This window comes from Oryctolagus cuniculus, chromosome 7, assembly GCF_051225735.1.
Source record: "Oryctolagus cuniculus isolate XC-2025 breed Fujian yellow rabbit chromosome 7, ASM5122573v1, whole genome shotgun sequence".
Lineage (NCBI taxonomy): Eukaryota > Metazoa > Chordata > Mammalia > Lagomorpha > Leporidae > Oryctolagus > Oryctolagus cuniculus.
Window position 1 is genome coordinate 126796427 of NC_142873.1, and position 25841 is coordinate 126822267.

Genomic DNA, 25841 nt, shown 5'->3' on the forward strand with positions numbered 1-25841 from the left:
ACTTAGCTGAAAATGTTAAGAAATTCAGTGAAATACCAGAACCTCCATTAGTTTAGAGTATTAAAATGTTCTTACATGGTGAAATGGATATATTCCTGCAAACCGTATGTAAATCAAATGCTGCATTAAGAGTACTTTGGGAAAGTCTGTTGCTTAAAATGAAATCCTTTGGCATGCATGTTTGAAAAATGAATACAAATATCTAACTTCTTTGAATTATTCTGAATTTCCATATAATGGGCCTGCTTGAATTAAGGTTACCACTACCATCCCTAATTCTGTGAGGGACCTGTTGTTGTTCAGTGTATTTGTTTTGGATTTTTTATTTTTTGAATTTTCTTTGTTAGATTAAAGAGATAAATAAGGTAATGAGAAATATGGTTGGGAGGTAAACAAAGACCAAATTTATTCCAATAATAAATATTTATTGAATGCCTAAAATGTACCAGGTATTCTAAGTGCTGACCATACAGAAATAAGTAAAACAAGGTCTTGGAGCTTACATTTTAATTAATTGTTTTATATCATTACTGTTGCCAGTATTTGCTTTTAAAGAAAGCATAACAGATAATCAGTCTATAGCTTTTAAAAAAAGAAGAAAAATTTTTATTCTGGAGAACCAGACCTTATCAATACTATATTTCTGTCTTAAGAGAAAGCATTCTTTTAGACCTCTTTCTTCAGGCTGACAAATCTCTAAGATACTGTTTCCTAAAGAAAAGCCAGATACCATGCTGTACTTCCCCCGGCATACTCCCTTATGTTCTGTTTCATCTTGACCTTTTGGGTGATTTAAGATTTTTTTTTTAAGATTTATTTATTTGAAAGGGAGAGGGAGCAATCTTCCATCCACTGGTTCACTCCCCAAATAACTGCAGTAACCAGGGCTGGGCCAAGCCAAAGCTAGGAGCTGGAACTTCAGTTCAGGTATCCCATGTGGGTATTAGGGACTCAACTGCTGGAGTCACGCTCAGGCACTGTGATATGGGATGCAGGCATGCCAAGCAGGGTCTTAACTGCTTCGCCCAGTGCTTGCCCCTCACCTCACCTTTAAAAGTTGCCTTGCCTTGCCAGGGATAAACTAGCTCCCAGTTAGAATGGAGCTTTAGGGTTAAAAAGTACACATTCACATAATAAAAGGACAGTGTAGTTGGTAGATGTGAATTCAATCATTATCTTCCCAGAATTAACTATTATTAAGCCATCTTCTTTCCTACATTTGATCAGCTTTTCATCTTGAGGCCAGGAGGAAACTTTGTGACTATTTGTAATTGTTCTTGTTTTTACCTTTAGTGGAATCTAATCAGAAAAGTTCATTTCAAGAAATCCCCAAACTTAACGAAGACCTACTCAGCAAGCAAAAACAACTTGAAAAGATTGAATCTGGAGAGCTGGGCTTAAACAAAGTCTGGATGAACATCACAGAAATGAATAAGCAGGTAGCAAAAGTGTGACTTTATTTCTGTATAAGCTTTCAATATTTATGTTGGTTATTTGTTTTGCATACATTTCTAAATACAGGGAATTTACTTCAGGTTTTGCTTTTTAAGCTGGAATTTTTCATATTGTGATCTCAACATGTTAAAATAGGTAATGGTTGTGCATTTACCAAATACTTAAAATGTTAACGTTTTCTTCAAAGGAACAGAGTTCCACCAAGTAGACTAGTTTAGAGGAAGTTGGAAATTCTTGAGATAGCTTTTTCTGTGGAGCAGAAAGGAGTGTTACATAACCCCCAAGAAACATGGACAGCCTCTTTTTTGTTAGATAATGAGAGCTTACTTTGTTTAATAGAGTTTACAAATTTACAGATGCAGCGGGCCAGTGCCGTGGCTCATAGGCTAATCTTCCGCCTGTAGCGCCGGCACCCCGGGTTCTAGTCCTGTTCGGGGCGCTGAATTCTGTCCTGGTTGCTCCTCTTCCAGTCCAGCTCTCTGCTGTGGCCCAGGAAGGCAGTGGAGGATGGCCCAAATCCTTGGGCCCTGCACCTGCATGGGAGACCAGGAGAAGCACTTGGCTCCTGGCTTTGGATCAGCACAGCGCGCCGGCTGCAAAGCACCAGCCGTAGCGGCCACTTGGGGGGTGAACCAATGGCAAAAGGAAGACCTTTCTCTCTCTTTCCCTCTCTCTCTCTCTCACTGTCCACTCTGCCTGTCAAAAAAAAAAAAAAAAATTTTTAGCGATGCAGCTTGAATTGTAGTACCGTGCACTTAAAACAGATCTGAACCGTTAACAGCTAATGATAATTGTTCTAGCTTAAGAGTGGGTGATGGAGTTGGTTAAATATGCTACCAGGCAAGCAAGCCTAGAGGATAAACATTTCCAGTCCCTACACTACCCAGAACTTAGTAGGCATTGATAAAACAGGGACTCTGCCAGAGCGAAAGGGCTTATTCTAAGGATGTTTTCTAAGCATCTTATACATATAATGGTGCTATAGTTATCACTGGGCAACTGTAGCCCTTGTCTTCAGTTTTTCCACTTAGGTTAGGAAAGAATGTGCATTGAAAAGGAAACTTAATTGCCAAATGAGTAGTGCACATGTGAAGTGCTTCAAAACAGATATGTCCTCTTTGTTGGAAGTAAGAGGCTATTCTCTTTTTCAGAGTGGATCCACGGAGTTCAGGAGGAGCGATGGCAGGGAGCACTGTGCTAGGAGAAAGTACTGGAGAGCATTTCTGAAGCTGTGCCTTTTAGCAGGGGTCTGGGAGTGGAGCAGGTTAGCCTCTAACACCAAAGATCAGTGACATGGGCAGTGAATACTGTTACTCAGCAAACACATACATACCTGTATGCTGTGATTTCAGTGTGTCCCCAAAATGGCATGTGTTGGAATTTTTTTTTTTTTTTTTTTTTTTTTTTTGACAGGCAGAGTGGACAGTGAGAGAGAGAGACAGAGAGAAAGGTCTTCCTTTAGCCGTTGGTTCACCCTCCAATGGCCGCCGCGGCCGGCGCGCTGCGGCTGGCGCACCGCGCTGATCCGATGGCAGGAGCCAGGAGCCAGGTGCTTTTCCTGGTCTCCCATGGGGTGCAGGGCCCAAGCACCTGGGCCATCCTCCACTGCACTCCCTGGCCACAGCAGAGAGCTGGCCTGGAAGAGGGGCAACCAGGACAGAATCCGGTGCCCCGACCAGGACTAGAACCCGGTGTGCCGGCGCTGCTAGGCGGAGAATTAGCCTAGTGAGCCGCGGCGCTGGCCCGGAATTTTTTTTTTAAGATTTATTTTATTTATTTGAAAGGCAGAGTTACAGAGAGAGAGAGATCCGTCTTCATCTGCTGATTCATTCCTCAACTGACTGCAATAGCCAAGGCTGGGCCAGATCGAAGGCAGGAATCTAGAACTCCATCTGGGTTTCCCTCAGGCATGACAGGGGCCCAAGCACTTGGCCGTCTTCTGCTGCTTTCCCAAGCACTTTAGCCGGGAGCTGGATTGGAAGCAGAGCAGCTGGGACTGAAACTGATGCTTATAAGGGAAGCTGGCATCATAGGTGGCAGCTTAACCTTCTGTGCCACAGTGCCAGCCACCATGTGTTAGAAATTTAATCCCAAAATTCATGTGTTAGTGGTATTTGGAGTTGGGGGTCTTTGGGGGGTAATTAGGATAAGATGTGAAGTCATGAGAGCAGGGCCCCATGATGCCACTGGCTTCTTGATAAGAAGGGGCTGAGAGACCTGAGCTGGCACGTAACTCGTCACATGATGCCTTCTGCCGTGGTGGTATGCAGCAAGGAGGCCCTCGCCAGGTGCTGGCGCCATGCTCTTGGACTTCCCAGCCTCCAAAACTATGAGCTAAATAAGTTTCTATTTTTTATTCAGTCCGTGGTGTTCAATTAAACAGCACTAAGAAAACAAACTAAGGCACTGTATGTAACTGAAATAAAAGTTTCTGTAAACAGTAGCTCACCCTTAATATATATGATGCCTCATTATATTTTTTCTACTCAGTTGTATCTCATTTTTCTTAATTAGTCCTGAAATAGGGTACAGTGTTATGGCACAGTAGGTTAAGCTGCTGCTTGTGAAGCCAGCATCGCATATCTGAGTGCCAGTTGAGTCCCAGCTGCTCCACTTCTGATCCAGATCCCTGCTAATGTGCTTGGGAAGGCAGCAGAGGATGGCCAAAGTGCTCAGGTCCCGGCCACCCATGGGAGAGACCAGGATGGAGTTCCTGGCTTCCGGCTTAGGTCTTACCCTGCCTTGGCTGGTTTCCCCCTACCTCTCACTCTCTCTGATACTCTATCTTTCAAATAAAATAAATGAACAAATCTTTTAAAAATTTTTCATGAAATAATTGATAGTATTTATTAGTTATCATTTATCCTTGGACCCTCAGTAATGAGGGAAAAACAGACAGTCACTCCATTTTTGCTGAAAGAAATAGGATAAGCTGGCCTTGGTTACATTCACACAGCAAATGAGCAGTTTGGCCAGAGATTATATCAGTTGAAAGTGGACCACATCAAAGCACTAAGGGATAATTAACATCTTTCTAGGGCTGTGTGTAGATAGCCAGTCATGGAGTTACCGTCCTGAGATAAGGATGAGATGATTAGCATGAAGAGGCAATGTCAGCTATTCATTTCCCATCTCCATCTTAGAAACTGAAGTTATGGAAAGAGTCAAAATGGAAATTGGTACTTGGTCCAGAAGACACAGATTTTCAAATCTTTGGCACATATGATGATCTCTGAATTCTCATTAATCAGGGGTCTACACATCAAAGAATCATTTTATTTTGGTCTGACCATTATTTAAAAAAAAAAAAAAAAAAAAAAAAAAAGAGGTACCTAGGAAGGCGGCAGGTCTATAGAGAGTTTACTCCAGTCCTGGAGCTTTCTATATGAAACCGGGAAGACTGAAACTTCCCACATTAGCTTCAGTTATATCTTCAGGGGCCCTGGGGCTCACTGGCAAAGCCAACCTGGCACAGAGGAATTCTCTGCAGCGTAAGCCCTGGAAGGCAGCTGGTAGTGAAGCGGAGCCTTAGGTTGTTTCCAGAGGAGACAGAGCGCTTTCTGTCTTCTTTCCCAAACTGTTCGACATCTCTGATGCTCTGTTCATAGAAGAGGCATTGGTCCTAAAGCAAAATAGATATGATAATAAGATTAATATGTAATCATGTTTCTGTATCTAAATGGAACTGTCAATTAAGGTGCTTTTAGTGGCAGTTTTTAAAGCAATTCAAAGCTTTAAGCTAAACAGTAAGAAAATGTGTTATATCTTGTAATAGTAACTATGCTTATTATAATGTGAATAAAAGTTAATGCAGATTGAAAAATAAAAATCTATCAGTTTGAAAAAGTTAAAGTCAAATTTTGCCTTCAAAAATCTTTAGTAGTTTAGGGGCTAGCATTGTGGCGCAGTGGGCTAAGCTGCCACCTACAACGCCAGCAATCCCATATGGGAGTGCTAGTCTCTGCTGCTTTGCTTCTGATCCAGCTTCCTGCTAGTGTATCTGGGAAAGCAGCAGAGGATGACTCAAGTTCTTGGATCCCTACCACCACATGGGAGTCCTGGATGGTGTTCTGGGCTCCTTGCTTTGTCCTAAACCAGCCCTAGCCATTGTGACCATTTGGGGAGAGAACCAGCAAATGGAAGATCAATCGATCAGTCTCTCCCTCTGTTTCTCCCTCCTCTTTTCCTCCCCTTCTCCCATACTGTCTTTGTTTCTCCCATCTTTCTTTCTTTCTCCCATCTCCCTTTCAAATAAATATTTTTAAAATCTACATATAAATAAAAAAATCTTTAGTAGTTTAAATCTCATTTTTTTTGCTTTATTGATGAAAATTTGATTTTGTACTCACTCCCTCCTGACCCTTATAGGAAGTCTCCTCCCTGTTTGAAGACCTTTCGTTCAACTGTTTATTAAGCTGTTTTTGTGGAGCTAGGTGTTAGATTCTGTCTTACTGTACTCAGAGTGCTAAAACAAAATGCCTTAGATTGGATAACTTAGAAACAGCAGAAATTGCTCATAGTTCTGGTGTTGAGAAGTCCAGGATCAGAGTGCCAGCCTGGTCCTCTGTTTCATACGTGGTGACTTCTTGCTGCATCCTCACATGGCAAAAACAACAAGCTCCCTTGGACCTCTTTTATTCGGCCACTCCCATCCACGATGGTGGAGCTCTCCTAAGTCACCTTCCACAGGCTGCACCTCTTAATACCACCACTTTGGGGATTAGGTTTCAACATAGGAATTCAGCAGGGAACAGGCGTGTGTCCTAATAGTTAAGAACCCATGTCCCATAGCAGCGTACTTCAGTTCGCTTCCCAGCTCTGGCTTCTGAATCCAGCTTCCACTAATGCAAACCCTGGGAGACAGCAGTGATGGCTCAGGTGACTGAGTTCCTACCGTCTGCTTGGGAGCCCAGCCCTGCCCCGGCTGCTGTGGGCATTTGGGAAGTGAGTCAGCAGCTGGGAGTGTTGTGTGTGTGTCTGTCTCTCTCCCTCTCCCCCTCTCCTCACCTCTCAAATTTAGGGGGACGCATTCAGACCGTAGTAGATTCCTTTGCTTAGGGATATTACAGTCACGTGGGAGAGGTGGAAAAAAATAGTTGTAGAACACCCTGATAAAAAATGAGAAACAGGTCCAAATGAATACCATTAGAAAATTTTAAAATACCCATCTAACTCAGACTGTGATCACATGAGGTTTCCCAGGGATCTTGAGCTGAGTCTGAAGGGCAAGTGGGAATTAGCCAGGTAGATTCTGAAGAAAGAGAAGAGTATTCTAGGTAAAACACAGTGCAGTTGATTCTCAACTTGTGAGCTTGCCAACTCACTAAAATGTATTTCAGCTCTCAGACTGTAAATAAGTGTCTTTTTTCCAATATGTTTAGTGCCACATTTTTGTGCCTTTTTTTTTTTTTGGTTTCACCATTTAAAATGTCCCCTAGGCACAGTGCTAACGTGCTACCTACTGTTCCCAAGTGCAAGGAGACCATGTTGTGCCTTGTGGAGAAAATATACGTGTTAGATAGGCTTTCTTCATCCATGAGTGACAGTCTGCTGGCTGTGAGCTCAGTGTTAGTCAGTGATACGCATTAAGACATCTAAACGGAAGCACACATGAAACAAGATTGTGTATTATATTGATCTGTTGGCGACAATGTTGTGACTGGAGGGCGTAGAAGAACCCAACCCTGTATTTCCCCTGGGAGCAGTGGGTCAGTATTCACTAATTCAGTGTTTGCTGCAACTTTTTGGAAACATAAGTACCACTAATAACAAGAATCTACTGCATGTGCTAAATGAGTGAAAATACAGTGTGTGACGTTCTGAAGGGAACTTTAGCTGCTCACAATAGCGCAGGTTTACTGGAAAGGGGCCAGAGATGAAGGTGAGTCAGCAGGAGCCAGGTCAGAAGAATGCCGGTGAGTGCCCTTCTGGGACCCTCCCCATGGCTCCTGAAGCAGCAGTCCAGACACCTTGTCCCACAGTCGCTTGCTTTTTCACTGTGAGCCTTGAGTGCGATGATGAGGGTGACCTTGGCGATGATGGTGATAAAGATAATAACTGCCATTCATGAGTGCTGCCTTGTGCAGGCCACTCTTAGATACGCTACAAAGGTGGTTTTCTTTTTTGTTTCTGTAGACCTGGAAGGTAGGAAGTGCTAACTCCTTTTCACAGATAAGAAAACTGAGGCTCAAGGAGGTTAAGTAGTTTGCCCAAGGTCACAGAGTTTTGTAGCAATGCTAGCATGAAAATATTCAAGACCTGGGAGCCTGTTCTCTTTCTAGTTTCCCATTCTACCTCCTGGCTTAATACATCCCCTGCAGGATTCAGTAGGTAAAGCTGGAACGATAGGTTCAGGTCTCTACTAAGGAGCATCATCATGGCCAGCGCCTCGGCTCAATAGGCTAATCCTCCACCTGCGGCACCCGCACACCAGGTTCTAGTCCCGGTCGGGGCACCAGATTCTGTCCCGGTTGCTCCTCTTCCAGTCCAGCTCTCTGCTGTGGCCCGGGAAGGCAGTGGAGGATGGCCCAAGTCCTTGGGCCCTGTACCCGCATGGGAGACCAGGATAAGCACCTGGCTCCCAGCTTCGGATCAGCGTGGTGCGCCAGTTGCAGCATGCCGGCCACAGTGGCCATTGTGGGGTGAACCAATGGAAAAGGAAGACCTTTCTCTCTCTCTCTCTCTCTCTCTCTCTCTCTCTCACTAACTGCGTGTCAAAAAAAAAAAAGGGCGAAAAAAGGAGCATCATCATTTATCATTTATTGTCTGTTTTAGTAACTTTCTTCTTTACTATTTAAGAAGCATTTGAATTTTAAGCCCAAAGCAAAAAAAAAAAAAGGCAGCATTCCTGTGTTGTACTATAAAATGAGCTATTAAGCAAGTGGCCTACAGTAGCTATTTTAAATTTTGCTAATGAAAAATCATGTAATATGCATAAAAGTCATGACTCATCCTTTGACTAGAATGTGGATTTTTTTCTCTTAATAGTTGCTGTGCAACTCTGTAGACTCTGAATTCAAAGTGTAACTTTTTAAAAATGTATTTATTCATTTTATTTATTTATTTGTAAGACAGAGATCTTCCAACTGCTGGTTTACTCCCAGATGCCCACAACAAGGGTTAGCCCAGGCCAAAGCCAGGAGCCAGGAACTCCATCTAGGTCTCCCACAAGGGTGGCAGGAACCTAGGTGTGAGGGCCATCTTCCAGTGCCTCCCAGGTTCATTAGCAGAAAGCAGAAGCTAGAGCAGCAATAAGGAGTGGCCAGTAATCAAAACAGGTACTCCAGTGTGGGAAGCTTGCTGATATGGGATGTGGGTGTTCCAGGCAGTGGCTTAACCCCTGAACCACAATGCCCATCTGCCAAAACGTGACTTAACAATCAGTGCCATAGTGTCTGAATCCAGTCTGACTTTCTGGAATGTACCTCTGAAAGGCCAGAGCATTTCCAAAGACAGCTCTTCGTTCTGGTTACGCACGTAGCTTTGCTGTAATTTTCCAGAGATTCAAGCCTTAGTCCTCTAGAGAGGAATGCTGAAAGGTGGAATCCAGCTTTGTAGTTATGGGAATATAGCTGAGTCCTAGTGATACGTGTGATATGGGAGTGAGAAGTTGGGTTACATAACTGGAGAGTTAATAGCCCACCCTTTGGAGCGTATTCTTCCAGTGAGGCAGCCGATACTCTAGGCTAGGGATCGGGAACCTTTTCAGCCCAGGGCCATTTGGGTATTTTTAACATCATTTGCAGGCCGTATGAAATTATCAACTTCAAAATTAGCCTGCTGTAGATTTATTGCATTTCAGGTCCTGTCTGTGGTTGCCTTGGCAAAGCCAGACCAAATGGTTTTGCAGGCCTTCCGCGGCCCTCAGGCTGGACGTTCTCCACCCCTGCCCTAGACCTATGGCCTTTGTGTCCTGGGGAGACTGGAACAGTTCCTCGCCTCACTCTGCTTGCATCAACTTTCAGCTACTTCTCTGGTTTGGGAGCTGCCACCCAGCCACACTGGCCTTTGCTGAGGCCATTACCATTCCTGAGATGCTTCTCATTAGCAGCAGCGAGCTCTGCTGTAGACACAGAACATTGCAGAACCTGAAGAAACAGTTTCTACCCAGATCAGCTTACACAGGGCACAATTTATTGTCCCTTTAAAATCTGGCCAGTTGTCAGTAGGAGTTTGTTCCTTCACATGGTTGAAAGGTAACCACATAATTGATAGGGCATCTGGAATAACTACATTCTTGCCTATCAAACTTGTTTTGAGCCAGCTGTGTACATGCTTTGGGGTACTGAGAAAATATACCTGGAGGAGGGACTCTTCTAAGCACCTTATGGTAGAGCACATTAAGATGACACTGAAAGGGCCAGAGAAGGGCAGGGGAGAAATTCTGGGCCAGCCAAAGAAACCTTTCAGACCCCTTCCAGAGTTAGCGATGGCTTTTTCCTTTGTGTATATTTCTCTTTCAACTTTTGTCTTTTTTTAAAATTTGCTAATTATCTTGTTGAACGAATTCTTTTTTTTTTTTTTTTAAGATTTATTTATTTGAAAGAGTTATAGAGAAAGGTAGATCCAGAGAGAGAGAAAGGTCTTCCATCTGCTGGTTCACTCCCCAAATGACCAAAGTGGCCAGAGCTGAGCTGATCCGAAGCCAGGAGCTTCTTTTGGGTCTCCCATGTGGGTGCAGGGGCCCAAGGACTTGGGCCATCTTCCACTGCTTTCCCAGGCCATAGCAGAGAGCTGGATCAGAAGTGGTGCAGCCAGGGCTTGAACTGGCACCCATATGGGATGCTGGCACTGCAGGCTGTGGCTTTAACTGCTGTGCTGGCCTCATGAATGTATTCTTATAAAAGACTTAAACAATAAAATACATATAGAACACCTATGAAAATTCCCCTTCAGTCGTCATCTGTTTGTGGCCCCATCACACACACATATGCCTAGTACTCCCTGTCACCTTCGGTGTCCACTGTCAATAATATGACCCACGTCCTTCCAGTCTGCTTCCTTTATGTTTACAAAACCATAATCGCTTTTATTAGCTTATGGCTATGTGTGTGTGTAAATAAATGGAGTTATTCAATGTGTATTGTTTTACAGCTTGCTTTGTTCGTTGCATATATCTACATCCTTAGTCTTGAGCATTTAAATTGTTCCCAATGTTTTGCCATTGCAAATAAGGAAGAAGTGAATATCCTTATGCATACATCTTTGTGCCCCTGAGCAAGTAATCTTTAGGATAGATTTCTGGAAATGCTTAATTAAAGGATATAAACCTTTCAGATTTTGACAAATATTCCTAGATAACCTTCTAACAAGGCTTCTGTAATTAAAGCATGAGAATACCGGTTTCCTTATGTTATCTTCAAACCTCGTTTTTATTTGTTTTGTTTAGTTTTTGTTTTTGTTGTTTCTAAAGGCATGAGTGAAAAACTTCATTTAATCTCTGCTGTTCAGCAGGAGTGGAGAACATTTTTTTCTGCAGAGGGCCATTTGGACATTTATAATATCATTCTCAGGCCATACAAAATTAGCAGCTTAAAAATTAGCCTGTTCTCGATTTATCGAATTTCAAGTTTTGCCTCTGGTTGCTTGGGCAAGACCAGACTATGAATGATTTCACGGCCCTTATGTGGCCCATGGGCTGGACATTCCCCAGTCTCAGCCCTGCTTTACAGATTTACATTTTGCTGAATCTCCCTGTAGGCTGAGGTTTCTCACAGATTTTGTTTTTAAGTGAGTAGAATTAGAATGCTGTTGATTAGTTTGAAGATTTTGAAGCTCTTACTGAATTTCTTACTGTTTAAGCCTTACTGAATTTCACTAGTAAAGAACTATCACTGATTTGATATTTTGTTTATACCACGTACCGTGCTTTGAACCTTAATTACTTACGTCATTTAATTTTCATAACCTACTGTGCTTATCTGTTGCTGGGTTACATATTGTCCCAAACTGTAGTGGCTTAAAACTACAAACATTTATTATTCTACAGTTGGCTGTGCACCAAGAATTTGGGAGCAGCTGAGCAGAGTGGTTCTGGGGAGGATCTCCAAGCTTATAGCTGCCAGCCAGAGGCCTCATCAGCTGAAGGCTTAACTGTAGCTGGAGAGGCCTCACTGGTGAGCAGGAGGTCTTAGTGTCTCCCAGCCTAGGCTTCAACGCGGGTCTGCTTGAGCGTTCTCACCACATGGCAGCCAGCTTCCCCAGAGTGTGTGATCCAAGAGAGAGAGCAGAGAGGCAGCCAGGTGCCTTTTGTAACCTCTTTCCTAAGTTGCCAGTTGTCAGCTTCCACTTGATTCTGCTCTTTAGAAACAAGTCATTTTAGTCCAGGCCCAAACCCAATTCAAGAGGAAAGGAATTTGCTTTCAACTCTTCAAGGGAGTACTATCAAAGAATTTATAGACATATTTTTAAACTTTACACACCCCTTGAGATGGTTGTCAAACAGTTATTATACCCATTTTACTGATGAGAAAAATAAGTTCACTACTTATGTAGCCTTATTTCCTCCTCCTGGCCTCCCTCTATTTCTCAATACCCATCCCAGACCTGGTGTTTATTCTCATTCATTCATTCAGTAACTGCTTATTCAGTGCCTATCTTTGTACTAGACAAGGTTATTGTGGAAAGTAAAACAGATACTGTCCTTGACTGCATGAACCTTGGTGGAGGAGAGAAATCTTAATCAGACTCGCGTAAATAATAAATCGTTGTCACTTTGAGAAATGCTATGAAGAATACGTACCCCTAAGCCTATTCGTAGTGCTATTCTCCACCTGTTCCCCGGTGCCACCCTCACCCTTCCAATCTAGAAAGACTGTTTGCTTTATTTTTACATAAAAACTGCAAACTTGCCCATCAAAATTTGAGTCCTTCTTCCGTAAAGCTGTCCTTTCAGCCTGTTAGTATCCTTTTCTCAGGATCATATTGAATGATTGTTTCTTTTTTTTTTTTTTTTTTTTTTTTTTTTTGACAGGCAGCGTGGACAGTGAGAGAGAGAGACATTTTTTGCCATTGGTTCACCCTCCCAATGGCCGCCACAGACAGCGCACTGCGCTGATCCAATGGCAGGAGCCAGGTACTTATCCTGGTCTCCCATGGGGTGCAGGGCCCAAGCACCTGGGCCATCCTCCACTGCACTCCCTGGCCACAGCAGAGAGCTGGCCTGGAAGAGGGGCAACCGGGACAGAATCCGGCGCCCCGACCAGGACTAGAACCTGGTGTGCCAGCGCCGCAAGGCGGAGGATTAGCCTAGTAAGCCGCGGCGCTGGCCCGAATGATTGTTTCTTTAATGTGCCCTCACTTCTCACTCAGCTATACTGAAGGATCCTTGAGGTGAGAGATCTAGGAGTTTTCTTTAATTCCTCTCTATTCCTCACCTTTCACATCCTGTGTCATCTCTACTTCTGCTACCACTCAAGTCTAAACCACTGTGATCTTTTGTCTAGACTACCCACACAGCTTTTTTACTGGTCTCCCCTTTCCCATGGAGCAGCCATACTGATCTTCCTAGTGGGTGTCACCGTTCATCAGATTATCCTGCTCACACCTCTTCCCATCGCACCTCAGACCTAATCCGTGTCCTTGTGGTTGGCTCAGCCTGCTTGTCGTGACCCTTTCCTGTATCTTTGGCCTTACCTCCTACTTCTTTCTCTTCTCTAATTTGAATGATTTGGCCCCCAGATTCATGCATATGTTTAAAGATTTGTTTATGTATTTGAAGGGCAGAGTGACGGCGAGAGAGAGATCTTTCATCCACTGGTTCACTCCTCAAATGGGCACAACAACCAGAGCTGAGGCAAGCCAAAGCCAGGAGCTCCATGCAGGTCTCCCACATTCCACAGGTCTCCCAAGTACACACATGGACTTGGGCCATCGTCTGTTCCTTTTCCAGGAGCATTAGCAGGAAACTGGATTGGAAGCAGAGGAGCTGGGATTCAAACCAGCACTCCAATATGGGCTGCCACTGTCACAAGCAGTGGTTTAACCCACTGTGCCACAATGTTAGCCCCTCATGCAGATGTTTAAACCCCAAAGTCATAAGCTAATGATACTAAGAGTATAGAAACTTAATTCAATTATATTATATAGGAAGTGGTGCCTAATAGGAGATTCTTTGTTATTAGGATCATGCCCCTGCAAGGTGGTTTTTATAAGACAGTTGTTAAAAATGCGTCAGTTTGAGCCCAGCCTCTCTGCTTCCTGGCTTGCCATGTGACACTTCTTCCACTTGTACTCCATCCATTGAGGGAACTTCACCAAAGCATGCTGATTGGACTTCGATCCTCCAAAACTGAGCTAAATACTACATAAGCCTTTTCTCTTTGTAAGTTAACTGTCTCAGGCATTTTGTTGTACTAACAGAAATGCTAACTAATTTCTCTCTCTCTCTTTCTCTCTCTGTAACACACATACACAGTCCTGCTGTATAAATTTGTATTCTTTTTTTTTTTTTTTTTTTTTGACAGGCAGAGTGGACAGTGAGAGAGAGAGATAGAGAGAAAGGTCTTCCTTTGCCGTTGGTTCACCCTCCAATGGCCGCTGCGGCCGGCGCGCTGCGGCCGGTGCACCGCGCTGATCCGATGGCAGGAGCCAGGAGCCAGGTGCTTTTCCTGGTCTCCCATGGGGTGCAGGGCCCAAGCACCTGGGCCACCCTCCACTGCACTCCCTGGCCACAGCAGAGGGCTGGCCTGGAAGAGGGGCAACCGGGACAGAATCCGGCGCCCCGACCGGGACTAGAACCCGGTGTGCCGGCGCCGCTAGGCGGAGGGTTAGCCTAGTGAGCCGCGGCGCCGGCTAAATTTGTATTCTTTAAACATGCCAAGCTGTTTTCTGTAATGGAGCCTTTGCCCTAATGGTTCCTCTGCCCTGAAGTATATTTCATCCAGTCTTCGGTGGTGAATCCCTTCCTATTTAGACCTCAGTTTAAAGTTCATCTCTTTATATAGGCCTTTGCTGGCCATCTGATCTAAACTAGCTACCCAGTCAATCTTATCACGTCACCTTATTTCTGATTTTCTTCTGTTACTTCCTACTACCTAGTATTTTTCTTACATAAGATTGTATTAGTCAACTTTTTATCACTATGACTAAATAAGTACCTAAAACAGGCTACTTAGACAGGAGGTTTATTTGGTACATGATTTATGACTACAGTCCATTTATTCTGTGTCTAGTGAGAGCATGGCAGATAGCAAGAGCAGAATGTATACAGAGGAGGGATCCCATGACAAGGCAGGAAACAGAGCAGTGAGGCCAAACTTAGGCTTTTGTCACCAACCTTCTCATGAGAACTACCTTCGTGGTCATGCCCCCAGTGACCTAAGGACGTCCCACTGGGCCCCCCTCCTAAAACGGAAATTGGATCAGGTCTTCCCCCACCCCCTCCACCACCGCTAACCCATCACCCTGCAGTTAAAGTCCTACATGAGTTTGGGAGCTACACTGTGGTCAAACGATAGCAGTCCTTGCACTAAAATGTAAACCCTGTGACCTCTGATATCTGGTGTTCACTCCTGGTGTAATAGGGTTCACTGAATATATGTGACATTAATGAACAAATGAAAAATGATTTTAAGCCTCTGAACTTACCTTCCAAAGAGGGATGAGGAAGAAGAGAACCTGAATTCCCACCTCCTCTACTGGACCCCCTTCCTCAGACCAAACTGCTACTCACTTAAATGCTTTGCTAGCACTTTCTACTCTGATTCTGCTCTTCTTTGTTACACTGTCCCTTCTACCAGGATGTCAGCTCCACGAGAGCAGAACCTCATGCTGTTGACTGCCACTGTCTCCTCAGTGTCTGCAGCAGTGCACACACAGGGAAGGCAGCAAACATTTGTTGAAGGAAGAAATACGGAACCAAGTTGTGCATTGTCTTCTGTCTCCTAGTGCCTCCCGCTGTGCTTGGCCTCTAGCAAGTGCCCAAAAACTTTGATGGTTTCTCTACAAAGCCACCCTGAATACAATTGCTAGGGGTAAATCTGTGTTCTCATCCTTGAATTTGGGATAGCAAAGCAGTTTGGAACTCAGAATCTTGGAAAAGTGGTTTGAGCCACATTACAGGGCTTTTTAGAATAAGCTCTCTGCAGCTTGAAACTGAGCATTATGCAGGTTCCCCCCATTCCCATTCAAGAAAGAAGTCCAGCTATTTAGAATTCTGCTGCTAAATAGCAGAAGGGAAGCCACATTTTATTTTGCTTCAATTCCTATTTTAATACATTCATTGCATCAGTCGGTGAGTCAGTGGGTATTTATTGAGCCCCTTCAGGGTACAAAGTAGTGCTTTGGTTGAGCTATTGAGTTTGAAATATTAATCACATTATTAAACCAAAACCAAATCTCCAAGTAGTTGAAAATGCTGTTCAAGTTGTCCAGGTACAGTTCCTGTAGACTGTATTTTGTGATGATGGGCTTTTACTTTATAGTGTGTGTTCCCACTTGGGCAGGAACAAAAGTTCAGTTAAATAACTGAGGTGTTGTATTTTACCAAATGAAATCTTGAAGTGGTCCTTGATCATTAGATTTCTTCCTGTCCAGTTGTTGAAGGATTGTGTAGTAATCACTGTATCTTTGGGGTAATTTAAAATTTTTGAACCTTACAGCTACCAGGACTAGAGTTAAGAATAATGCTTACCTTTCCCTCTTTGGCACTAGCATAAAAATTGGGCAGAGAAAGAAGGAGTATTATTGCTTCCCCCAGATGTCAGGTTCATCCAGGGTACTATTGTGCCTCTGCTCCTAGGAGCAGACAAGGTCAAAGAACCGTATGAAATCCAAGGGTACCTTGACATCATCATAGAGTTTATGAAAAAAGCATGTATTCTACAAATTGTTTTCTTGCATTCTTTCCCTTTTAGATTTCTCTCTTGACCTCTGCAGTAAACCACCTCAAAGCCAATGTTAAGTCAGCTGCAGACTTGATTAGCCTGCCTGCCACTGTGGAGGGACTTCAGAAGGTAAGTGCTATGTATGGTACAAAGTGATAATTCAAGCTTCTTTCCAGCTACAATTTGAAAGCCTGGCATTTGTAATTAGTTGCTCCAAGAGGTCAGTGATAGAGTATATAAGTGTATCCTAAAGAATTCAGAAAAACTTTATTTTGATCTGATTAGTTGGCCCTTTAATATCCAACAGGTTGTTTTACCTGTAGTTTATATGGATTCACACCTTTCACTGGGTTCTCTCAGTCCCAAAATTATTCTGCTGGACTCTTAGGTTAGCATGTATGGGTTTGTTTCAAGGATAATCTATTTCAATACATCATTCATAATCTCTTTGTGAAAGCAGACCAGTTGTACTTGAGACTTCTAAATCTCTGTTGTTTTCCACGGTTGAGAAAGAGGGTGTTTTGTTTTGTTTTGTTTTGTTTTGTTTTGTTTTGTTTTGTTTTGTTTTTAATGAATAGCCTGGGGAAATGGAAAAATTTTAAATTCAGTGTTGACAAGGATGTGAAACAAGAAATTTGAAACAGCTGCTGGAAGTATATTGCTAAAGGTCACTTTGGAAAACAACTTGATAATATTTTGTAAAGGTGAACATGCACATCTTCTGAGTACTTCATTCCTAGAAATCTACCCTAGACTACAGGGCCTAGGCAACAGTAGCTCAGAATTTCTGTTTACTTGGTCCTAGAATTCAGTCCTAAAGCAGTAGGCTAGGACAGCCAGCTGAGTGGGGAGAGTAGATAGGGGAAGGAAGAGAGAGGCATCTGACCAGAACAAAAGGAACAGCATCCCCTGCATCAGGCAATGGAAACAAGGGGATTCAGGAATAAGAGAACCCTACACAGTAGGCATCAAATCTAGGATCTTGGCGGGGACAGGCATTCTGGTGCAGCAGGTCAAACTGTCACTCAGGAGGCCCACATCCCATATCAGAGTGCCTGGGAGCCAGTCCTGCCTCTGCTTCCCATCCAGCTTCCTGCTGATGGTGAAGGCTCTAAAAGGTGATGGCTCCACCCATGTGGGAGACCCAGATGGAGTTCCTGTCTCCTGTCTTCTGCACGGCCCAGCCCTGGCTATTGTGGGCATTTGGGGAGTGAACCAACGGATGGGAGATCGTTCTCCCTCTTGTTCTTGCTCGTTCTGCCTTTCAAATAAACTAAAAAATAAAGTTAGTGTGTTATACAATTGATTTCATTATATGCCAGGCTCTATAAACATACAAGTTGTTTCCACAAAGGTGTGAGAAATTCCTAAACCACAAGCAAAAATGAACTTGCTGTTTTATAGCCACAATCTCTGTATATGCTCAGTTTTCACAGTTTGCAGCTTGTCTAACATGGTCATGTACTTGTAGCTTTTTTTTTAAAAAAAGATGGGAACAACGTTGATGAGACGAGATTCTTGACATTGTTCCCCAGGACCCACTGTAGCCTTCAGTGCAGAAGCAGCTCTGGCAGTCTCACATTGGACAAGGAAATTGGTCGTGTCTTGATTCATTCATTCAATAAACATTTGTGGAGCTTCCTCCAATATGTACCAGGCACTTTGCAGCTGGTAGGAATACTGGTTTCAGAGTTTTGCTCCAGAATTTATATGACTCTGTCAGCTGCTTCCTTTAAAAAAAAACAAAAATGCCTAAACAAGAGCTTACTATCTTCTTGCATCCTAATGGGCTTATACATCCAGCCAGTGAGGATTCTCTAACAGTAGGTATCTTTGAATGCCTGTAGCTTTTGTAACAACAGAGCTTTCATAGACAGCATCTAGCTTAGAGACTTTACCCAGTGTGTTATCTCTGCAGATCTGTGCATTTAAAATGCTAGGCACTGTATTTATTACAAGTGCTCTGTTTTGGCTCTGTTTTGAAGTGGTAGGTTATCTCAAATACCTATCTTCAATGTATCTCATGTAATTTTTTTTACTTATTGTTGAAAATTTCATGTCTTGTGCGCTCGGATTCTTGATCTTGGTTTAAAAAAAAAAAAAAAAAATGACCCTGGGGCAGGCATTGTGGTGTAGCAAGTAAAACCTCTGCCTGCTACACTGGCATCCCATATGGGTGCTGATTCAATTCCCAGCTACTCCACTTCTGATCGGTCTCCCTGCTGATGTGACTGGGAAAGCTGTAGAAGGTGACCCAAGTGCCTGGGCCCCTACGCCCATGTGGGAAACCCAAAAGAGGCTCCTGGCTTCAGTCTGGCCCTGTTCTGGCCATTGCAACCATCTGGGCAGTGAACCAGCAGATGGAAGATCTCTCTTTCTCTGTGTCTCTCCCTCTCTCTGTAACTGTCTCTCTCTGTAACTCTACCTTTCAAATAAATTAAGAAATCTTAAAATAAATCACATAATACTATGACATTATCAGCACGTCTTAATAAAAACACCAAAACTCAAGGAACTGGCATGGTGGTGTAGCAGATGAAGCCTCCACCTGCAACTTTGGCATGCTGTATGGGCAGCTGCTCAAGTCCTGGCTGCTCTGCTTCCAATCCAGCTCTCTGCTAATGGCTTGGGAAAAGCAGCAGAGGATGGCCCAGGTGCGTGGGCCCCTGCACCCACATAGGAGACACAGGTGAAGATCCTGGCTTCAGCCTGGCCCAGTCCTGGCCATTGCCATCATCGGGGGAGTGAGCCAGCAGATAGAAGATCTCGATCTCTCACTCTCACTCTGTGTCCTCCTCTCCCTCTCTAACTCTGACTTTCAAATAAATAAATACATCTTCAAAACAAAACCAAAAAAGGCCAAAACTCACCAGATATGTTTCCTTAGGATAGCCCTTATATAAAAGCTGACTACTGAGCCATGTCACCAGTCTGCTTAGTCTCCTGAGACCTAATGAAAGCAAAGGAAGCTTCTGCCCATACCTATTTCTACTCACTCGCCACTGATAGGATTCTACAGTAAAAGAAGAACCTACCAAATGTAGTCATTCCTTCAGCTCTGCAGTGCTGAGTTTCCCAAAGCCAAAAATGGTTTCATCCATTTTTGCTCCAGTGACCGACCTCATGTGCTCTTGACACAGTGACAGTTTACAGTGCTGGCCCTGGCAGTCTGCCTGCCCACAACAGGGCTTGACAGAGGCCATTTGTGGGAAAACTTGATCTTGGGTCCCAAATTTATAAATAACATTTTCTTTAGGAAATATGTATATTTTCTTAAGGAAATATATGTTTATCCTCTAGGAAAAGTCTTCTAAGTCAAGAAAATTGCTTGCTTTTCATATATATTACGTAGTTATTTATAGAAAACTAAATAGAATGTTTCCTGTTCATTGTCTCAGTATAAGCTACATGGAATTCATAGTTTGAAGATAATTTGAAATAAGTAAAAATACGGATCTCTGGTAAGTGTTTAATATAATGTAAATCAGGATGTACTACTACACTTCCATTAGAATGACCAAAGTTGATAAGACTGATAGTGCCAGTATTGGTGTATGGAGTAACAGGAACTCTTGCATGGCTGGTGGGAGTGTGAAATGATATAATCATTTTAGAACACTGTTTGGCAGGGTTTTTTTTGTTTTGTTTTGTTTTGTTTTGTTTTTTTTTATTTTTTTTTATTTTTTTTTGACAGGCAGAGTGGACAGTGAGAGAGAGAGACAGAGAGAGAGAAAGGTCTTCCTTTGCCGCTGGTTCACCCTCCAATGGCCGCCGCTGCAGCCGGCACACCGCGCTGATCCTGGCAGGAGCCAGGAGCCAGGTGCTTTTCCTGGTCTCCCATGGGGTGCAGGGCCCAAGCACCTGGGCCATCCTCCACTGCCTTCCCGGGCCATAGCAGAGAGCTGGCCTGGAAGAGGGGCAACCGGGACAGAATCCGGCGCCCCAACCGGGACTAGAACCCGGTGTGCCGGCGCCGCAAGGTGGAGGATTAGCCTATTGAGCCACGGTGCCGGCTTGTTTGTTTTTTTTTTTTAAATGTCTGTTCATCTACTTGAAAGGCAGTAAGAATTCTTCCACTTACTGGTTTATTTCCCAAATACATGCAACAGCCAGGGCTCATCCAGGCCAAAGCCAGGAACCCAGAAATCCATCCAGGTCTCCCACGTGAGTGGCAGGGACCCAAGCATGTGAGCCATTATCTGATGCCTCCCAAGATACGTTAGCAGGAAGCTGGTTCGGAAGTGAAATAGCTGGGGCTCAAACTGGCACTCTGATAATGGGATATGGGCATCTCTCACACAGAAGTGTAACCCACTGGGCCATAATGCCCACCTGGTTGGCAGTTTTGTTTTGCTTTGTTTTTTAAGTTAAATGTAAATCTGCCATTTGATCAATCCTTCATCTCCTAGGATTGTGATGATGCGAAAGCATGTGATGGAGGGAAATGAAGCATAAGCCCACATAAAGACTTGACTTTGAATGTTTATAGCAACTTTATTTTTAGTAGTCAAATACTGAAAAACACCTAAATGTACATCAATAGGTGGATAGATTGTACAAGCTATGATGCAGCCATAAATGAAACACTATGTTCAGCAATGAAGTGGCTACAATGTCAGTGAATCTCAATTATGCCGAGTGAAAAAAGCCGTATTAAAGCCTGCTTATTCACTCAGTGGTTCTATTTACATAAAATTCTAGAAAATGAAAACTGATAGATAGTGACAGAAAAGGGATCATTGGTTGTCTGCAGACAAGAAGGGAGGAATTATGGGGAGGCATGAAAAAAACCTTTGGGTGGGTAATGTTTACTGTCTTGGTTGTAGTGATGGTTTTACAAGTATGTATTTGTCAGAGTACTTAAGTACACATTTGAATTTGTACAGTTTATTGCATGTCAGTTCCACTGATCTTCTACCTGCTTCTGTTCAGAGTGTAGCGTCCATTGGCAATACTTTAAACAGCGTTCATCTTGCTGTGGAGGCAATACAGAAGACTGTGGATGAGCATAAGAAAACCATGGAGCTACTGCAGAATGATATGGTAAGGAAGCCTGCCGCAGCTCCAGAAAGGCAGCGTGTTCCTGCTCACCCATTCCAGTGTAAGGATCATGACACTAACTTGGCACTGATCTGAACAGGCCTGCCGTGCACCTGTTTATAAGATCTAATAAGCGGGGCCAACGTCATGGCTCACTTGGTTGGTCCTCCGCCTGCGGCGCCAGCATCCCATATGGGCACTGGGTCCTAGTCCCAGTTGCTCCTCTTCTAGTCCAGCTCTCTGCTGTGGCCCAGGAAGGCAGTGGAGGATGGCCCAAGTGCTTGGGCGCCTGCACCCACATGGAAGACCAGGAAAAAATAGCTGGCTCTGGCCATAGCGGCCATTTGGGCAGTGAACCAATGGAAGGAAGACTTTTCTCTCTGTCTTTCTCCCTCACTGTCTAACTCTGTCAAAAAAAAAAAAAAAAAAAAAAAAAAAGAATTCTTTAAAAATAAATAAATTACAAAAGGTCTAACAAGCAGTAGACATTGTTTTACAGTCTGTAAATTAAGCAGCTAAGAAAGATAGAATTGAAAGCTGAGTCTTTTAGCAAATGTGGTACTGGAGGAGATACAAGGATGACAAGGTTTCTGAGGATGAAATGGATAGGAGAGAAAATAGAATAAAAAGAAATGGAGAAGGATCTCAGTTATTGCTATGTAACAACCATCCCCAAAATTTGTGGCTTAAAACAAATTATTATTTCTGACTGTTCAGTGCATCAGGAGTTTAGGCATGGCAGAGAGGTCAAGGGAAGAGGCACTCTAGAGAGTGAAAGTCTCTCTTGGAATGTTCCAGCTCCATCCAGGCTTTCCGTTGAATGCAGCCATGTGTGTGCCTTCAGCCTAGAACACGTGGACAGAAGAACCTCCTCATCCCCACACCCCAGCTGAGCTCCATCACTCCACAGAATCAGGAGAAGCAGTAAACTGTTGTTTTAGCCACGGAGTTTAGGGATGACTTGTTATACAGCAACAAATAGCCAAGACAGAAGCAAACCCCTGCAGTGCCCAGGAGTTGTTTTCAGAAGCCTCTGGGTCTCCTAATTCTGCTGCAGACTAAGCTGTTCACAGTCACTCTGAGACCTTAATTAGTCACTTAATGGGTAGCAGTTCCATGAAGGATTTATGGAGGATAGAAAGGGACAGCACAACCCTGGCTGTCTTGCTGGGGAGATGACTTACCTCTATATGAAAGAGTGTTCAAGCGTTCAAGACTGTTCAAAACACACAAGTTTCCAACGTTTCTGTTAGTTTCTCCATCTGCCCCACAAACTGCAAGCTTCAGAGTTCCAAGTTTAAAGTAGGAAGTTGGTGCCAGAGAGATCTGAGCTGTATCAGACAGCTTGAGAAAGGGGGATTTTTCATGTCTTTAGGACAGTAAGTACTCCTCTGCTGCTGCTAATGGAGCTAATGCAGAAGGAAAGCACTGCTGAGTGTCCGGACGTCTAGATTCTGGTTGCACGTGCTGCTGAGTAACTGAGTGACCATGGTAATAAAGAGTCCTCCAATTCAGCAGCACTTTTATTATTATTTTAACACCCTGAGTATGTTCTCAAGTAATTATTTTTCTGAAATATTTTTTCCTAAGAGAAAACTTCCTGCTTTCTAAACCCATGTTTCCCCCTTTTCTCTTTAATGCTGCCTTTTGTTTCTTAGGAATGCAGGGTTGATAAATGTCTAGGATTTAAGATTTCAAGGAAAAGTATTTAAACCAATTATATTGTATTGCAATTAAATCTTTCCCTTTGGGGCTGGCTTTGTGGCATAGCAGGTTAAGCTGCTGCCTGCAGTGCTAGTATCCAATATGATACTGATTTGTGTCCCAACTGCTCCACTTCCGATCCAATTCCCTGCTAATGTGTCTGGGAAAGCAGAGGATGGCCCAAGTGCTTGGACCCCTGCACCCACATGGGAGACCTGGAAGAAGCTCCTGGCTTCTGGCTCCTGGCTCTAGCTTGGGCCAGTGCCAGCTGTTGTGGCCATCTGGGGAGTGAACCGATGGATGGAAGATCTCTTTCTGTCTCTCCCTCTCTCTGTGTAACTCTGCCTTTCAAATAAAATAAATCTTAAAAAAAAAGAATTGTATCTACAAATTACATTGAATCTGTTTAAAAAAAAAAAAACTAATTGAAAAATATGCCCCTTTTACATTTCCATGGCCACTAGTCCTTTATCCTAAATCGTAGTTGTGAGATCCAAAGGATTGAGCTATGCAAAGTTTTGCCCACTAACAGGAAAAGTGCACAAACATGTTATTCTTCAGGTTCTGCACAGCCCTGAGCAGTAGAGGGAGTGGGAGAGGAAGGTAAACCTCAGACATAAATCTTGGCATGTGCTGTGAGGGGAACACTAATAATGTACATGATTGGTGGCTGTGCTCAAGGCCTGAAGCCACTAGTTGCATGACCGACTGCTCTTGTAATATCCAAACCCCTTAGTCCGGCGGAAATGATGACACTAGCCCAGCTTCAGAGTGAGTTGGTCCCTGGAAAGTTATAGTGATTGTGTAGTTCCTCTGGGTGTTCAGGTAATGAGAGAGAGGAGAAATGGTTACTGGAGAGCTCATTTTATTTCAAGACCAGGAAAACAGACTAGGAGGGTCCTAGTTCCTGAGGTGATCTGGGCACAGCTTTTGCCTGAGGCTGGGCACTTTTAAAAGTACCCTCAGGGCCTAGCACAGGACTGGTCAACACAGTAGGTTTTTAGGGAATACTTATTAATCTATAGATGTGGTAGGGGAGGCTAAAATATTCCAGGGCCATCCCAGAGGGTTACATACATCTAGAAATTACTTGTTGCCAAAACTTAATTCCATTATTCTTAACAGAACCAACACTTCTCAGCGGAGACCAGTGGAAGCAACCAGATCATTCCATCACCTTCAGTTACATCAGAACTGGACAATAAGACCCACAGTGAGAATCTGAAACAGGTACTTACTGTCTCTGGCTTCACTCCTTGTAACCACAGTGAGCCATGCAGGCCGCCTGGGGAGCTTGGACACAGTGTTGTGATGCCTCAGCAGGGATCTTTGCACCTGTTTGCCTGCCTAAGGGCTGAGTAGAGAGGGATGCATGTTGACATCTTGGGGAGCCTAAGTACTGTATGCCTCCTTGTCACCCTCCTTTTTTCCCCTGTATATCAATCAGTGGAGTAAATTCCTTTTTACATCTAGAGGGATGGGAAATGACCAGATTGTCCTGAAACTGTGAAAAATAGCAGTCAGACCAAGTTAAAGATAGATGGATAGCAGATTAATCAAGAGTGATAGCTGTTTCGAGCCACAGTAAATTCTAAGAATGTTGGAAGGCATATCCTTGAAAATGGGGATTTTCTTAGGTATAAAGACAAAAAGCAAGAAGGGAGAATGGGTTATTGAGTTCTGAATCCCATTAAAGAAAATAAAGGAAATCTTCACAAAGAAGAATTTCTGTCCTGAGTTTTATGCCCTTTAAAACCCATAGTCATCATTCCTCTTTAAGTAGCAATCAGTAGTAGAGGATGTCAATAAAAATAATTGAATCTTGTACTAAATAATGCACTACTTGTTATGGTTTTGTTACATGAGCCAATTCAATAATTGGTATTGTTCCTAAGGTAGTTTTGTTCTGACAAATTAGGTTAATGGGCTTTTCAGTTAATAACCCAGCAGTTTTTCCCGCCAGCAGGTGGGGTAAACATTGGGAAATCAATTCTCAAGCGCTCAGCTTGCTGGGACCAGAGAGTGAATCATGTAGGTAGTCTTCCCTCTTTCCCTCTCTGTCTCTAGCGGAGGTCAGACAGTTCCAGAGGGAATAAAGTAGGAGCAATTTAGAGTGAGAAGGACAAAGCAGAGACAGGCAATTGATGGTCAAAACCAGGAAAAGGAGTTTACTTCATTCACTTGACATAATGCTGTTTGTTCAGTGCTGCTGGCCTGTTTGTCTGATGTATGTATGTCTTTAGCTGTATTCTACAACTTGATTTATTTCCACTCTAGGATATCCTGTACCTTCACAACTCTTTAGAGGAGGTAAACAGTGCCCTGGTGGGGTACCAGAGACAGAATGATCTTAAACTCGAGGGGATGAAAGAGACAGTCAGTAATCTTACCCAGAGAGTCAACCTGATAGAAAGCGGTGTGGCTGTGAGCAAGGTAGAAAAGAGAGCAAACCTGTCCTTCACCACGGTAAGCCTCTTCAGATCTCCCGTGACGTTCCGTGCCACAGCGTGCCGCCTTGCGCACAGGTGGCATTCCACAGCAGTCTTCTGGCTTATTTGAGAAGCTGTGTCTTTCTGTTTTGCTCAACGGTGCCTCCCTTAACCCTCACAGTAGCTCTGTGACATGAATGGTACAGGCAGTGCTAGTGCTGGTTTGGAAGTGGAGAAGCCAAGTCGCTTGCCAAGGCCTCTCCACAAGTTCTTGGCAAAGATGACAAAGCCTCCTCTTAGGTTACCAGTGACCCATCGGGTCTAGGGGCTCTGGGCGTATTGCCGAAGGAGGGCCTCCCAATCTTTTCTAACTTTTTGGGACAGGAGC

The 25841-nt window shown here is 43.6% G+C and overlaps 1 protein-coding gene across 4 annotated transcripts in view; it reads left to right on the plus strand.

The window, feature by feature from the left end:
- Nucleotides 1-25841, plus strand: part of EFCAB14 (EF-hand calcium binding domain 14) — a 46535-nt gene that overhangs the window by 7532 nt on the left and 13162 nt on the right. The window contains exons 3-7 of one of the 4 annotated variants that reach the window (XM_008265292.5): nt 1294-1439; nt 16311-16409; nt 21213-21323; nt 24150-24254; nt 25302-25490. In XM_008265292.5, coding sequence (XP_008263514.1) covers nt 1294-1439; nt 16311-16409; nt 21213-21323; nt 24150-24254; nt 25302-25490 — 650 coding nt within the window. The remainder of the gene's footprint in view (nt 1-1293; nt 1440-16310; nt 16410-21212; nt 21324-24149; nt 24255-25301; nt 25491-25841) is intronic. The other 3 variants (XM_070078553.2, XM_089337381.1, XM_089337382.1) reach the window with 3 other exon arrangements.